The sequence below is a fragment of the Anarhichas minor genome, unplaced genomic scaffold, assembly GCF_050575085.1.
Source record: "Anarhichas minor isolate MPS153535 unplaced genomic scaffold, ASM5057508v1 ptg000026l, whole genome shotgun sequence".
Taxonomy (NCBI): domain Eukaryota; kingdom Metazoa; phylum Chordata; class Actinopteri; order Perciformes; family Anarhichadidae; genus Anarhichas; species Anarhichas minor.
The window spans coordinates 15,176,490-15,193,797 of record NW_027466472.1 but is presented as its reverse complement, the minus strand read 5'-3'; the positions used below and the strand labels follow the sequence as shown (position 1 = coordinate 15,193,797).

Here is a 17,308-nt window from a genome sequence, read left to right as displayed (position 1 = left end):
GATTAACTTATTCTCTCCCCTCTCTGTGCCCTTCCATGCTGCTTCTTGCATCTCTGTCGGGCAATCAATAAGCTATTATAGCTCCAAACAGTGGGGTAAATTAACTTATGGCTCCACCTGCAGAGTCGGCACTCTCCACTAATCCCATTGGCAGGGAAAAACGAGACTGGACGCAAAGGCCAGGCCCCGAGATCATCTGCACCATGAGTATCGGCATGATGCTCACATAGAAAGCAAAACCGGTTCCGAGGACCAAACATGGCCCTAGCAGTTACATTAGTGAGCACTGCACTACAAGTACAGGAAAGGGATTGTGTGAAACATTGTGGATACTGGTTAAATGCGTGTTGAAAACTGGTATAGGTGAGTGTCATATCCGACGCTATTTTTAGGGAAGTGAAGAACTCTGGGAAAAGGACAAGATACATCCCGCCCGGTCACTGAAGGGCTTTCTATCCCAGGGAGCCAATTGGCTAAATGGAGCTGAGGCACCACTGACAGATTAGAATCTGATACGAGTGCAAGGCGGAGAAGGAGATAGAGAGAGAGAGAGAGAGGTCTGGAAGGGAGAAAAGAAATGTCACCCCCGAGCCTCACAGCAGCACTATGGTCATACAATACCGGGCCTCACTGAGTCAGATGTCAGCTATTTCAAACTCACCCACAGCAACAGACTACTGTTTGAATTTTGAATGGATCCTCTCCACTTCTCTCCTTTTACACATGACGTCCCCCTGTCTGTCTTTTATCCAAAACCCTTTGCAGTATATGGTTACACGGTGATCCTTTTGTGTCCTTGCCACACCCTGTTCAGAAAGGTCACGCAGGCACAAAGAAGAGGTGAGGGTGTATCTGTTCTATTCATCACTTAGTCAGGCTGCCCTTCTCCTGATGCTCCTAATTAGACTATTGTATATGTTTACATACACTCCATTGACGACAATGATATAGTTAAGCCTGGGGTGCGTAAACAACATTCTCTAAGTTAATAAGAAGAGACAGATGTTTCAAACTAAATTGTTTTTCAGATATGAGCTGCTTTCTCTGCTCATCCTTTTCTTTTCATGCCCTTTGTCATTAGTGCATCATTACGGTGGTAATGGAGTCAATCCCTTCATTTGTAATGTGAGACCTCGTATGCGGAATATCTGGGGCTTAGAAAATGAACTGCTGGTATTACAGAGAGGTCAGGAAAACTGAACACTTACATAAGAACTACACCGTGATAATGAGCTCATGATAATGACTCTCGCTCATACCAGGCCCTATTTGAGGACACGCTCTTGTATCAGTGACACGGCAAGGAGAGACTCATTCTCTCCTAATTGTTGCTTTAGTGATCAGATTATCTACCACAGCAACCAAGGACAATTAGACGACAATTGAATGTCATCATGTCTCGCCTGTTTGCGTTTGTCATCGAGTGATGTTGCTATCCACAGCAAGTAGACTGCATTTCATTTGTAGTCAGACAGCACAGGGCAGATCATTATCAGTGTTTGGCTCTGCTGCTTACCTCACCAGCTCTTCCTTCCTGTCTTACTCCAGGCTCAGCAACATGCTACAACTCTGATAACATTTCAGATGCCAACCCCCCCCCCCCTTTCCCCCCTTTTCCATCCCTCCTCCTTCGCATAGGCCTTGGCAATAAAGCCCGTCTTGCTTCAATATTTTTCTCTTCACAGGAGACAGATTGAGGGAAAGCAACACAGTGGGGAAGAGGGAGAAATAGAAACAGAAAGGAGAGGAAAACATGAGATAGCATGTTGCAGAGGAAAGATATCAGATAAAGGCTGCGATAGCACAAGGGTGTCACAGACTCTGTCTTCCTATGGCTATACTGTTAAGCAACTAAAACTCTCTAAAGCCTCTCAACACCTCCACAAACCCAACAAATCTACAAATTACTTTTCATGTCAGGGATAAAACACATAATGACACGAACCATGCCAAAGTTAATTGTCAATGAATATCCAGAACCTAGTATGCGATTGTTACTGTGCCAACATACAGATGTGCAGTATGTCGACTCCTATGTTTACAGTGTGCCATAAACTGCTTTGTTTCACTTTAGCGAAAGCAACTGAAACTCAGTGTTTTGGAGCGAGCTTGTCAAGTACGTGCCTGACATTTCACTGCTCTTGTTTTGTACCATTGCTGTGCTTTATTTCACACCTAGATGTGTGCACTCTGCTGAGAGTTAGAGCATAGCTGAAAAACTATCAATAGGTGGCCAATTGGTGGTTTGTCTCCTGGGAGTAAACAGTGAAGACCAGGAAGGAAAAGAAAAAAACAGGCCATCACAAGGTCCACGCAGGCTCACCATAAGTGGACTGAGTCTGTCCCTTGAGCACATTTTTTTTTCAAACTTTGCCAAAAATATGTGCCCCTTGTGCACATTTGTTCTAACTTTGCCAGAATGCTGTCTGAAAATCCCTGAAGTTCCAGTCTCCAAACCCCTTAATCCTCCCTAACTCCATCGTCTCGGATCGAGGAGCATGATAGAAGGTTTAAAGTGAGGGCTTAACCCAGGTTTAATAACCAGAGCATGGCCGCAGAGCAGAACACCTCGTCATATGACCAGACACCAGAATGCAAGCGCGCACGTACACACACACAAACTTCACAACCACATAAACGCACAGCCTCTCGGGCCACAGGAGAGGCTCAGACCAAGAGGAGATTACACCTCACAACAAGAGTAATACCCAAGTCTGTGCAGAAGAACTGGAGATTAGAGTCAGCAGCATACATTCATCTGGTTCTCACAAGCACCGACACACAGCTTACCACCAAGAGCATTTATCACATAAGGAGCAAAACCAGAGACACACCTCAGACAAATATGGAAACATGTTAATAAAAGATCCACATGAAAAAAACTAAACACACTTACTGCACACTCAAACATGCTCACGCACAAACACAGATGGTTTTTAAGAGGGGAGGAAGTGAAGGTACTCAGGTGCTATCGGTGGTAGTGAAAGTACAGGACCGCTGGACTCAAGAGCTTGCATACTGTATCTTATCTGCCCTAGACTAGCACTTCATCGTATTAATATCATACTTCACTATCCTGGGAGCCTGCACCCATCCTATCCATGATCCTGTTCTGAGCTATAGCCAGAAGCAAGGATTACATAGAGATGAATAAGCAGTCACTGTGGCGACCAGAAAAAAGAAAAGAAAAAAAAAAGCTCTGACGCACACGAGTTTAGAGAAGTGTCCAGACACCCAGGCAGAAAGCTGCGCAGTAGCTCTGCTTTTTTCAAAGATATCCCAAGATATCTGGGCAATGTCAATGTGTGTAAATATACCGGATTGCAAAAACCTTCACAGAAACAGAGGAGAGGGCTTTAAGTGGACTCCATAAGTCAGCATTCCCTTCCTCGTTAACGGAGACACGCCATTTACTACATGAATGCTCACCGAGAGGAAATCCGAAAAGGCAAGAACAAAGAGGGTGTCAGTGTGAAACAGCTGTGTTTAGCATATCCAATGAATTTCACTCTTTATCTTTGTAAAGAGAGAGATCAAACAGGGAAATATCACTTCCACTGAAGGGACTAACACAAGCTACGCTTTCTGAATAAATATTTTAGATTGCGTTTAAAACCTCGTTCTCCAATGCTCTATGTTTATCACTTTGTGGTGCAATTTCCTCCTAAATTCCACCCGTGACAATCTGATAATGAAGATGATAAGATTCGGAGTGGGGGTCACCGGGAATCACATGGGAATCAGATTATCTCTCGCTCTGTTAATTTTGGACTCTCCTTGTCTGAAAATCTCAAACCGTGCACAGTGTCGTCTTCTGTAGGAAGACAAGAGACAGAAGGAGGGATGACAGGGGCTCTGGTGTACTTTTGGAGGCCATGCCTCCCTCGTCTCCCCTGGCCCAGTGGGCTGTCAGAGACGGGTGGCGCATGGAGTGATTGATGGGACTTTGGGCAGGCTCCTTTACCCACGTCTGTACACCTGCCCCTTTAGCTCATGCACAGACTCCTTCACACAGCACTCTGCTAGACATTGTTCACCAGAGTGTAGACACACTGACAGATTGATGGAATCAAACACACACACACACACACACACACACACACACACACACACACACACACACACACACACACACACACACACACACACACACACACACACACACACACACACACACACACACACACACACACACACACACACACACACACACCTCACGCAATCCCCAAACGCAGCAGGTCTTGCCTCACGCAATCTTGTTCTTCATTCTGATATAAACCAATCCATTCATACTACTTTCTCTCACTCTGCGGGATGTGTGTTCTGTTTCGGCTTGCTGCCAGTGTTTGCTGTAAAACAACACAAAGCAGCTAAAACTCTGTCAAAAAGCTCCCCTGCTCTGGCTCTTATCCGCTGCTACACTGCACTCTCTCCCATGGTCACATCTTTCCCGTGTCTAACGCACTTGAACATGGTCCAAGTTTTAAGGCCCGTATTCTAGTCACCGAGTGCTGCGTGCCATCAGAGGCACCACACATTTTTTTTTTGTAATGCCACCTTTTGTTTTGTATCGCAGACATTTTTCACTGAAAATGGCATTTAGGTATCGACCAAACACAGCAAATAGATGCTGCAGGTTTAATTGCATTGATTTATGCAAACACCCGGAAGTGCTAAATATGCTAGGTTCAACAGACTACACGCAACATGCATGATAAAAATAACTCTCTGCATATATGGATTGATGGACGACTAATTGAAATGCATGTGTGGAAAATATCTTCCCTGCAGCACTAACAGCATTGGACTTAAATAGCCGTGAACAACAGAACACACGCAGCAACTATTCAGAGGAAGATACACGAAAAAATAAACCATACGGGGATTTTTTCTGAAGCCAACATGCAAAACTTTTTACACTGGTATGAAACAGTTTTATAGCAAGGCATAGTTCAGCTTTGACACACACACACACACACACACACACACACACACACACACACACACACACACACACACACACACACACACACACACACACACACACACACACACACACACACACACACACACACACCACTGGGCTTCGAGATTGTGGAAGGGGTCTGCATTCCAACATAAAACAGATTGGAGTGGAGGCCAAGGAGAGTCTGTGGTGTGGAGCCCACGCCTCAGCTGCCTGTTGACTCATGAAGCAGACCCTGGCTGTGCCGTTTGCACCAATTTGCTCTGAACCTCCCCGAGACAAATAACTGCCACGGAGCTGTAACACACTCTGCCTTCAGTCTCCTGGCAGCTTGCCAGCACACTCACTGCTGCTTCTGCTGGGGTTAGCAGTCCTGATTTGTTCTCCTTCTGCTCTTGCTCTCTCTCCTTCTCCTTCGCCGTTTCTTTGTCTCTAGCTCGCTCGCTCGCTTTTTCTCATAGTCTCTTTTTATTATTGGATATTGCCGAGCAGAATAAGGAGGTGAAAAGGAGTCCACATGGTACCCAAAATGACAAAAACAGAGGGAGAGACGAGAGCAAGTCCATGAATTTTAAAAAAATAGACACAGAGCTGATGCACCATACTGCCACTCTTGTAATAAGTTAATGAAAGGCAAAGACCACAACAAATAAATAATTACTGTGGCACCAGGTGGTGAAAGAAGCACTTTCAGTCATGGGGCTTGTCATGGGGCTTGCTCAGATCAGCGGGTGGTGGCCATGCTGCTTTTAGACTGTTGCATGCCAGCCAAATGTCCTCCGCTCTGCAGATGACCCCAAATCTGTCAGGATGAACCCTGCCGCCTTCAACACATCCGGAGCCCCGACCTCCCCCACTAATCGGAGGGTCAGGGAAGCCAGCTGGCTGCACATGGTGACGGAGATTTCACATGAGCATCAAGATCAATGAGATTCGGAGATAAACTTGCTGGCTGGAGTTATATGCAATGGGCCAAATTCAAGTAAACACCCCTTTCGCTTCTGTTGTTAGTGGCTGTAAAAAGTAAACTCTGCCTGTGTAGAGAGGAGTCTGTGTGTGGAGTCAAGGCCCACAGCCAAACATGTGCGGTCAGCACTGTGCAGTCAGCCAGGCCACTACACAGCAGGCCCTGAGGTTATCGCCTGCTCAAGTGGAGCACTGGTCCGTCCAATACCTCACTTTACTATCTCCGCATCCAGGAAAGGGGAAACAAGCTATTCAGAGAGCTTTTCAGGGGCCTCCTCCACAATGCTGGGTGAAGGAGATGACAGTGACAAGTCACCGTTTACAGTATTCTGCACACATATTGTATTGTGCCAGGGATTACAAAATAAGAGTGAGTGCATTGTCCATTACATTCTCTCACATATTTGGGGTTTTTGGGGAAAACATGAATGGTATTTAAAGATGCACAGGTTATGGAAAGATAATCCAAATGTTTCAAATACTTTTTTAACAATTTCAATGTGGCCTTTCTGTTTCTTTAGTTCTTTATCAACTGGAAGTCGTTGAGCAGAAAGGAAGTTCATTATTTGATGTCACACAATAGAAAAATAATCCTATTTCAAGCCTGTTTGAATACACAAATTAAACAGGATTCATAGTAAATGTATTAGCCCAGGCTTTGGGTAAAGAGGCTGAGATAGAGAGATTGTGGGCTGTACTGTACATGTGGTTAATGATAAACCAAACAAACTGGGTTAGCTCTCATAGCCTGGCAAAACAGGACTTGTTGAAACTTGGATTATGTTAACAATTGCTGTTGAGTAAGGGAAACTGTAAAAGCCAGGCTCTTAGGATAACATCTACAAAAAGTTGTGTTTTTAGCTTTTAAAGTGAAAACGTTAAGAGGCGGAGGACTAGGCAAAGTAAACACAATTAAAACCACGACTTCCTTCTTTGGAGTTTCATTGGAAATTAAAAGCAAGGTTTACACCGAGTCTGAGTAAAAAAGAAGAAATGTCTACAATGTTCAACTCACAACAGTTAAGGTATGACAACATAGCATCCGAAAGGCTCTAAAACGTTCTAATATGTCCTTCATGAACCAGATGTATGTCTCGTAGTTTCTTAACTCTGGAGTTTAAATGAAGCCTTGTAAAGACAACTCCTGTGTTTCTGGCCTTTTTTCTTTGGCAGGGTTCTATCCCGGTTGCTCCGACAATATAATTATATAGTTAGGCATGAGCTGCAGAGACGGGAGTGAGAGACACCAACTAAGCGAGAAGGAGAGAGAGGGCTGGAGCACAGTGGCTTGTCATTATGGGTCTGTTTGAACCTTATAATGGGCAGCCCAAACTTGAGACCGAGCCAATGGTACTCTGTGCTCTGGTCCTCACGAGTTCTGCCAAGTGTCTCGTTTTTCTACTTGAGAAACCCACCTTTGAAATAAACACTGTATATCATGTACTGCTAGGCGGGAATACCTTTAGCATCATGACCTGTGGACAGTTATCATGTATTTTTCTCATATTCCTATTTCATATTCAGAATTAATTTGCCTCTAAGGTAGTTTGGATAATTACATTTAAAATGTGCCAAATTGTAATTGGTATTTTCAGAAGTGTGGCTGGCATTAGATATTGGAGGACATATGAGGACACCTGGAAGGAGACTTCTACTCTCAATCCAACAGCTGAGCTCATGGAATACATCATAAAAAAATCCATATTATTATTGGGAAACCTGTAACGGTCTCACTGAACATTTCACTTAGCTAACATTGAGGATGGAAAAAAAATCGAAAAAGGCATTAAGAGAAAAGCAGTTCGTGGCCTCTGGACCTTCAATAAACCTTAAATAAAAAAATACACAGCAAGTAGCTCTACTCTATCTGAAGAACACCTCATACCCAAGACCATTACCCTCAAACAGCCAGGAGCCCATGCCCAGCCCAGCAACCCCCCAAATACTCCATATTCAAACACAAACACAAACACACACACACACACACACACACACACACACACTTCTTTCTTTCCCCATCTTGATCTGATTACAGTGAGCGGGTTGGTGACAGACTCTGGGCATGCTTGAGGGGCGGCTGATATCTGAGCTCTCCTCCTCAGCCTTCACTCTCAGCCAGTCAAGAGAGCAAAGAGATAATATATATGAAGAGCTGACCTCACCAACGACAGCAGCCTTTAAAGAACCATGGGAACAAATTTGTCAACACAGGTCACCACTCACAGAAAGACTAAATGGTTTGGAAAGATTATTTTCCCTCATCGCATGACTGCCAAATATACTCCTAGCTAATGTGTCTCCAAGACTGCTTGTTGACACTAGAGATGCTTAAATCCACTTTACATCAAAGCTAGCCTGTTGTTGCATGAGTGTGGCAGACAATAAAGGGAATAGCTGATACTTCAATGAAATGAGTGGGAAAGCTCCTCATTAAAAGATGACAAAACACAGATGCAATGATTGCATTCCTTTCGATATAAAACCTCATATCTATCTCTCTGACAAAAAGCAGAAGCAGGGCCCAAAACAGAAAGGGCTTTGTTCCCATTGTAGCTCCTGACCACCTACCATGGGCCCTTTAGTGAAGCACTCACCCTGGAATGATCAGACGGGCCAATTCTCCCCCAAGACTCCGCAGGCCTACGGAGACCGCTGGGCCAAACACATCCTGCCCATCTCCTAAGAGATTATCCAACTCAATGAACACATTGAGCACAGAAACACTGAAGGAAACTGGAGCCTGCTATTCAGCTGCATCTAAACCCAAACTCTTCCATTCACACCCACGGTAAGGCCGAAGAAGAAATAAGAGGACGTGGTGCACTTACTGGCTACTTCCAGCGAGGCGTTGTGGCTCACTGCCTCTCCCAGGTAGTTGCGGGCAACACAGACATAGGAACCTTCGTCCGGTTTGCTCCGTCGTCCATGGACGATGCGTAGAAAGAAGAGGGAGCCACTTGGTAGCAGCATGCGCTGAGAACGGGGATTGTCCCTGTCCGTTTCCACCCGCTCTCCATCCTTGTACCACTCCACTGTCGGGGTCGGCCGCCCCTCCGCTTTACAGTTGAGAGTGGCGGGCTCCCCCTTGGAAACAATCAGGTCAGACGGGTGCTCCACTATCCGGGGTGCGGAGTCCTCTTGGCGCAGACGGGATCCTAAGAAGAAATGGCAAATATGAAAGTTTACATTTGGGAGGATTTACACCTTTGAATGTCTTCTATAGCCCTTATTTAACTCTGTTATAATAAAAGATGTAACATAGGACCTACAGGCCTGTTGTCGTGGACTCTATAGGACCGTTTTAAAGGCAGCTATACCTTCCTCTGGACACATTAACATAACAGGCATCCTTGAGTGCAAATCTTTTTTGTGTTTTCTCAACATTTTTGGATGAGTAACGTACTAGAATGGATATTGATGTTCCCCAAGTATGTATGCTTCTTTACTTCTCCACAAACTATACTGATAAACAGTATGTATAACCTATTGACATAAAGACAATATAATTTAAAAGAAGTGGAACATATTATTTAAGGTCCAATAACAGGTACTGCTGATGCCAGTAGTGGAGACCAAATGAACTACCATTCTGTGAGAGAAGTAACCCTTTAATTACAGTAACAGCTCCTTTAGTGAAGCTTAGCACTGCTCCAGCTATGTGACTGTCATTTCTCAGATCAAAGAGCAAAGACGAAAAAAAGGAAGCAACAGTAAACAGGAATATGACACACCTTTAAGGTAAAGGGAAATTAAAAGATGAATGATAAGATATGGATGCAGTGCATGTTAGGGGACAAAGAAAGGAGCAGGAGTAGAGATTACTCTGTTGAATAAAGAGTGCCGACAGCAGTGGCAAGGGGGTTAACACCCCAGTGCTATCAGGCCATTACTAATGCTCTCCGACCAGTCAGCTGTGGCTATCAAACCTGCTTTACATGCAAATTAGCTTCCTGTTGTTAATTCCTGAAGGGTGGGACTTGATGGCTGTGAATGCATTGTGTGCCTACACACAATATAATGTGTGTGTGTGGGTGAGAGAGAAAGAGTCTCCCCCCACTTGCTATATCTCCCAGCGTAGGCCTTTGGAGCTCATTCAGGACCAATTAAAAAGAGTCTGGTCTAATTGGAGGCACAGGCCTGCAATTAATTTACCCAGCATCCCGTGAACTTGCCACACTGCCTCATTTCTGTGCCCTCCACCCATCCCCCGCCATCCTACAAACCTGGTGCTGAGAAAGCATCTTCTCATGGTCGCCGTATATTTTTGCTAAAGTCAGCATAATCAGCGACAGCTCCGTGAAAAGATTAATCACTTCGATGCAAATGTGTGGTGTGGTCAATGGAATATAATTAATCATATACTCCAATGAAGGACATCATGATCAAGTAATTCCTCGACTACAGTTTATGACAGGGAAGACTGTTTTTCTTTTTTCTTTTTTTTAACTTTGGGCATGCATCATCGACACTTGTTTTTACACAAATCTCATGCACACACTGTTTTCCTTTGAGACTTGTTGAAGTCTACTTCTTTGGGAGAGACTTTCGTGTCTATGTCCTGCACATACCTTTTCTAAAACTAACTGCAGTGGTTGGGTATGACTGCAATAATGGTGGGGGAAAATAAATAGCAAAATAGCTAATGAGCCACTCGAAAATAATGAATGAGATGCTGCGCTTATGATTGTGGAATATTACAGGATTTTATGCCACATTAAAAATATTTGCCAGTAACTATTTGGAGCAATTATACCAAAGCCAATGAGTTGGTGATTAAATATTTAGTGGCAACACATCAAATAAGAAAACCCAGTATTTCTGCCTGTCATTGTATAGATATTAGGAAAAACATATCTGTAGAGATTAAAGCATTTCTGGGAGACAGACAGAAGCAGATGGTGAATTAGAGAGAGCGGCATATCAAGCCTTTAGCGGGAATGTCTGACGCTGAATAAAGTTTATTAAAAATACATGTCTGTGCTTCCTGGCTATTGGAGCGGCCTGAACCGCTACCAGGCGAATTAACCTCTATTTGTAACGTGCTCCCGTCACAAGCTTTTGAACCTACAGACCATATTATGCTAACGAGGCCCAGCCCTTTTGGTACGGCAGCATACTGGCGCGCAGAGCTGAGCTAACACTCCTCGCTATGCTACCATACCCAGGCACACTACCACCACAGAGACTGCACCACTACCACCGCCCTTCACCAGACAAGGCGGGCTAATATGTTTTATTAAAGAGGACTTTGAAGGGCTCCGCCACTATCTACTCAGCCCATTCCCTTCCTGATTTAGAGAGCTCCTCTCCAATTTAAAATAGTCTGAAGTTTGGGGTTTTATGGGGGAACCATTAACTATTTAGATGTGGCCCACTGTGAGGAGAGCTGTGCAGCAGGGAGCACTGTGTTTGATCAGCGGCTGTTTACTGTAGATGATTACAGCGGATCTGCATGATTAAGACGCAGACTGAGAATACAATAAACAGGTTATAGTATCCTGTTACAGGGAAGCCGGTAAGAAAAAACAGGTGTACACACATTCAGCAGTTCATATTTGAGCTCTAATAAGTGTGGGATTCCTGAGTGTGAGTTTTGAGCTGCGAGTGGGTGCGAGAATGTATCAGTTACACAATGCTATTATGCTTCCCTTGTTCCTGATTGAATTCACTGTGTGCATGTGTGTGTGTGTATTTGTGCTGTGCTGATCCCCATAGACACTTTGAGTGACCCCAGTTCCTTCAGCTCCATTACCCCTCACCAGGGGAAAGAGACACAGGCGGCACTCCCATGTCCCCCTCTACAGGTGCATGCTTTCAGAAGATGGCCAACCAGCTAACTTCACTCCTTCCCTACAGCATGTTTTGAAGACCAAATCAGAAACACGGGAGGAGCAGAGTGCACACTTCACTACTGAGCCAAGCTGTTCGGCGTCTCTTTCTCGCTTCCCCTCCCTGTATTTCAAAGCGCTGCCCTTCCTTCTCCTCTGCTGCTTTCAACCGCCCTCACTCCTACTCTCTATCCCCCTCTCCTCCCCCCTCCCTCGCTTCCAGACAGAAAATTTGAGATGAGCTAATGCAATACACAGCTTCACTGAGGGGAAGCTGGGACTTCTACTGCAAGGATCTGATCGATTGGTGCCTGAGGCAAGATTCTCCTTCTCCCTTAACCCTCTCACTTGCTAGAGTGAGTATTTTTCTCATTTATTCACACACACACACACACACACACACACAGTTAAACTATGCTTGAGGGAACCTTTTCTTGCTGTGGAGGTGATTAAAAAAAAACAACTATGACTCTGAGACTTTTCTCTCAATGATAAAAGCAATCTCGGGAATGAACAGCAAACCATGAGAGCCCAAGAGCAACAACAAGCACACTGAATTGAACAGCCTCAGACCCATTCGCACAGCCACCACAAGGGTCCAGACCCAGACACTGACCCATGTGTTCACACAGTGTGTGTATGCATCCTAGGATGCATGAAGACCTCCGGCGTATTTGCCCACTCTGAAACTAGGCTCTTTCTCCAGTCCAATCTGTGACAAAGTGGGTGAGAACACACCATTTGTCCCATATTGCATTCATCTATAAAGCTGACCATGCTTGTCAATTGTTTGCTTGCCATACCCACCATGTGTCCCAGAGGCTAAAGGGGGAGGCACCCATTAATTTCCTCTATTTATACACTGGATGATGTCATCTGTGATGGCATTGGGTCAGACCAAGTATGGGGGGGAAGTAGAGTATGTACCGGTAGATTTGTAGGTTGTTATGATCTGTTTTACATTGTTATTAGTGTATAGCAAATTGTAAATCATATACAATTGTTGGCTATCTAAAGGGGTGCTGTAAGTTATAGGTTTTGTCTGTTAAATAGTGAGTCAGTAAATTGGTGTCACCTGCACTCATGGTAGGAACTATATCCCGCTGATAGGAGGCTCTATATAAGGAGATGACTTTGACTGAACAAGGGGGGGGGGGGAAGGAAGATCAGTGTGAAACTGTGTGCACGTGATTATGTTACTTTAAGATGAGCTGAGTTTTATTCAATTACGCTAAGTTAAATGTTTGTTTTGTTTGTATATATGTTTGGTTACACGTGTCGCAGGGCACTTTTATAAATAAAACGCCTTTTGATATCGGAACAAAGTCTCTCGTGTCTGCCTCCTACCAATTCAGAAGCCACTCGGGTCAGGCTTCACCACACAATCATTGATAGACAGGGCATGATCGCGGGATTTGCAGTGGTTCTCAAGAAGCCAAGGTCACTTGGCTGCCCATTAGATCACCCGGCATACATTGCATATTAACGTTATGGCTACCAGCTACATATCGATTCATCCGTGTCTTGGGGCTAAACTTGATTTTCACCCTACAACATGGGTCGATTTACTGAGGATCTATATTCCACGAGATAAGCCTGCTTCCTATCTGACAATGAAATATTATGCATAAGAGATGGACTGCTACTGATCATGCCAATAGATCATTATGGGGTGCACTGAGCAGGGCACTCATACTGCACTGGACCTCAGTGGGTAAACCATCAGATCTGGGGGCACTGAAAGACATCATAAAAAAAGTAATTTAATTGTATAATTTATAAAAGTTATCAACATCAGTTTACAAAACATTTTAGAACATTTTACAGACAGCAAACTTTAAAACCAACACGCTGTTGGTTGTAGCAGCCAGAGCAACTCTACAGTACTGAACTAATGCATGAGAACTGCAAGGAGAGGTAGAGGAGTGAGACAGCACCTGGACACAGGCAGGAGACATGTAACTGTAGACGTTATCGTAGTTTATAAAAACGCAGCGCAAGGAGACAGGGGGCAAGGATAAAATATCTCCAGTGCACATTCAACCCGTGCTGGACCATTCAACTGGCTGTTCTGTCATTTGTCACTGTTAACAATGACATCAGTCTGCAGTGTAGCTTACACACTATAGCTATAAGAGCTGCAGTATTGATTGTGTATAATTACATAATGCAAAAGTTAGTATTGGAAGAATTTCACTGAGAACATTTACTGTCAGAGAAACAGCCGAGATGTCAACTGCAAGAAAATGCAATAAAATGTGGTTTGTGGCTCTACAACGCTGTCTGGGAGGCAGCAATCGATCGAACTACTCTGACTGAAGGCATAAAAGACGGCCCTGGAACTATAACCCAGACTCGGGCAAAAAGCAGCTAGACAGGGTCAGCTCTGTCAGAGCCAGGGTCATTGCTTAAACACAGCATGTTTGCCCTTTGCAATTAAAAGCTCATGTAACCCCACAGGCGACATCACGAGTGCTGCATTTTTATTACTAATCACTCTCTGCATAAAGATGATAGCGGAAGGCAGGCCAACAAAACAAACAAAAACCACCGCCTGGCAGAAGTAATAAGTTCAGGTCCAATGATTTCCCTAGCATGACAAAGCCAATGTGCCTCTGTCTCTCACAGCTCTTTTCCTTGGCAGAGTGTGAGGTGGAGGAAAGGAGCCAGGCACCTGCCCTTTACCCCGGAGAAGTCACAGGGGAGAGGGACAGTGAGGCAATTTAGATCTGTTGTCACTGAGGTCCCCTGAGGTATAGGGAGAGGGGCTAATGTGTCGACTTCCTTGAATGATAAACCACACTTCACAATGCTGGGTCATTCAGTCCAATTCTCGCTGTGGATCAAACGATCCCAGCCTAGGATTGCATGTGTTTATATCGTGGTAAAGTTTCATTGCCTCCATAAAGCTTCTCAAGGTAACATAATCTCAAAAAGGCCGATGCTGAAATCGGGAGGTGTTGCCGTAGCCTGAGCCGTATCATCACACCCCATATCAGATGTCCAGCTGAGCAATGGCAGAGATATGGAATATGGGTCTGCGATAAGGAAGGCCAAGCACAGTAGGGCACTCCCTATCTACAGTCACATTAATCTGTGATTAGGGGATTTAAGAGGGATTTATGGCAGAGATAAGAGCAGAGGGCGTGTCCCTCGGGGTAGCCAGGCAGAGACCGGAGCCACGCCTGCTCGGGACGCTGCCTGCCAATAAATGACTGAAAGCAAAAGAAAAGGCACCCTTTTCTGTTGAATTAGAGAAGATAACGGAGAGAGAGGCCAGAGATAAGAGGGAGAAACAGAGGGAGAGACGGAAGCGGAGCAAAAAAGGCAAGGCACCGTGCTCCTGCTGAACAGATGACATTAATTAACAGGAAAGAGAAACTGAATCTTTTACCGTTTCAACATCAGGATCCCACCCTGGAATGCTCTGCGTGAATGACTTTGCCAGTTGCATCAGATCAGACCTGTTTTTAATGTTACACAAGGCTATCACTTACACTCCTAAGAGGCAGGATTAGAGCCCCGTGTGTGAGTGTGTATGGGGACCCGGAGGTGGGGTGACGGAGGGGGATGATGGATATCTTTATGGCCTCTTTCTTTCCTCATCTCTTTGTCTCCGTTTACCAAACAGAACGGGGTACGGTTACTGCGCTGATACCACAGCAGCACTTGAGAACAGATATCAGTTTCCAAAAAAATAGTACCGCCGTCCAAATTTGTGCTTTTGGTTTTTGTTTTTTTTAATCAAAGCAAACCTGAAACACACTACACAACACTGCAACCCAGCACTACACTGTTTGATTGTTTATCTGTATTTGCTGTTTTAGAAACTAAGTCCACACACTCACAGATGATTACAAAGCTCCCATTGATATTTGAGTGATATATGGCTTCTGCAGACTTTAATGCAAACAAGACACAAAGCGCCTTTTGCTATGATTAAGGTTGAGACATTGAACAAAGTTGAGGAATTAATCAGTAAAAAAAACAACACAGACTGTCATAACTCTGCAAGGCTCCAAACACAATTCAATCATTTGTTAATTTCATTTTAAACAAAAGGAAGGTGTGACACACAGAGAAGCTACCATTGGTTAAAAGCAGATCAGTGACTTGTAAAACACTAAACTTCACTTTCGTTGCCTCTGATCGTCCTGATGCTTATTGGTCATATATGATACAGAGGTGGCGAATCTGCTGACATTACAAGCAGCACTCCCTTCTTAGGGCCATAGGTTACCAACATACATACGTTTTGGGGCTGTGGTATAATCACTGTTGCTCATCAGGATGGGATCCAACAAAGCCCCCCCTCCTGGCCCTGAAGCACTAGCCCCAAAACTGTCTATGTCAGCTGGGAAACGCATCCCTGACTCTCACCTAGCAGACCAGGCCGGGGGTGAGACAGCCCCAGCAGAGTGCTCCTTTGGGAGGCTGGGGTCCATCCTGCTCTGGGGCCCCCATCTGGAGCTACGACAAAGGGAGCAGTATTCCCACTTCTCCTCCAGGCTTTCCCAAACGGGCCTGACACATTTGAAAGACACCAGGCGGAATCACAAGTATGACAGAAGGAGCTCTGATGCTCATGAAACACCTCCTAAGTCAACCGAAGACAACAAGCACATCTTTGTTTCGTCATTCTTTGAAAACTCATCTCTTTTTTTTTTTTGGTAAGCTTATAGATAAAAGCCATGAATGGAAACTCCATTGTTAAACAGTGCTTGATTCATTAGCAATACGAATAAAGCTTTCCTCTCACACTTTAAATATCCTTAGCATGCTCACATAAATTGTAAGCAACATAACAAGAAGAAGTAACTGTGAAAAGACAAAATGACAACGAGAAGATATACTATGCAATAATGAATTTTCAACAGAAACCCAGGGGACACAATTGTGGATGAGTTGTATCTCCTCCTGATGCCAAGCAGCCCCAGTGAGTGTCATTAGACACAAATAAAAGCTGTCAAAGTCTGCAGAAGGCCACGAGGGCAGAATGCATTCCTGCAGGATAAACACAGTTCCTATGCTTTATTATATCCATTCACCGAGACAAGCAGGAAAGCTGTAGTGGAAAAGACTGGAACGCTTGTTAGGAGGCTACCTGTCAAATTGGCTCTGGAGACCATGAAGGCAGACGGGCTGAACAGAGCGGATGCAAGCAAAGAGACAGAATTCTGTCTGTTCTGTGTGTGTGTGTGTCAGTCTGCCTAGCATCTATCCATCAGTATATTAACTTGTCTGTGTACGACTTTGAGCAGCCTCCTCACGTCGACCCTGCATATTCACAGCGATGACCTAAGAAGAAAACTTGGCTCGTGCTGCTCATGAAATAACTCCAACATCGGTGTCAAAGATGTCGTTCCTTCAGCGGGGTAGAGATCCCGGGAAAAGAGCGGTAGTTAATATGTGCCAGGCTTAGACCCTCTAATAGGAAGCCTCTGCATGCTCCACAGTCAAGGTTGGGAGCATAGATGGGGATTACAGAAAAGAAGCACCGGGGAGCGTGAGTGGGCAATTACATCTTGTTTTTGTTTTCTAACATTGC

General features: G+C 44.6%; 1 protein-coding gene across 1 annotated transcript in view; it reads right to left on the bottom strand.

Moving 5' to 3' along the window:
- robo1 (roundabout, axon guidance receptor, homolog 1 (Drosophila)) overlaps positions 1-17,308 on the bottom strand; it is a 196,704-nt gene that overhangs the window by 104,212 nt on the left and 75,184 nt on the right. Inside the window, exon 3 of the mRNA XM_076100679.1 lies at positions 8,761-9,087. Coding sequence (XP_075956794.1) covers positions 8,761-9,087 — 327 coding nt within the window. The remainder of the gene's footprint in view (positions 1-8,760; positions 9,088-17,308) is intronic.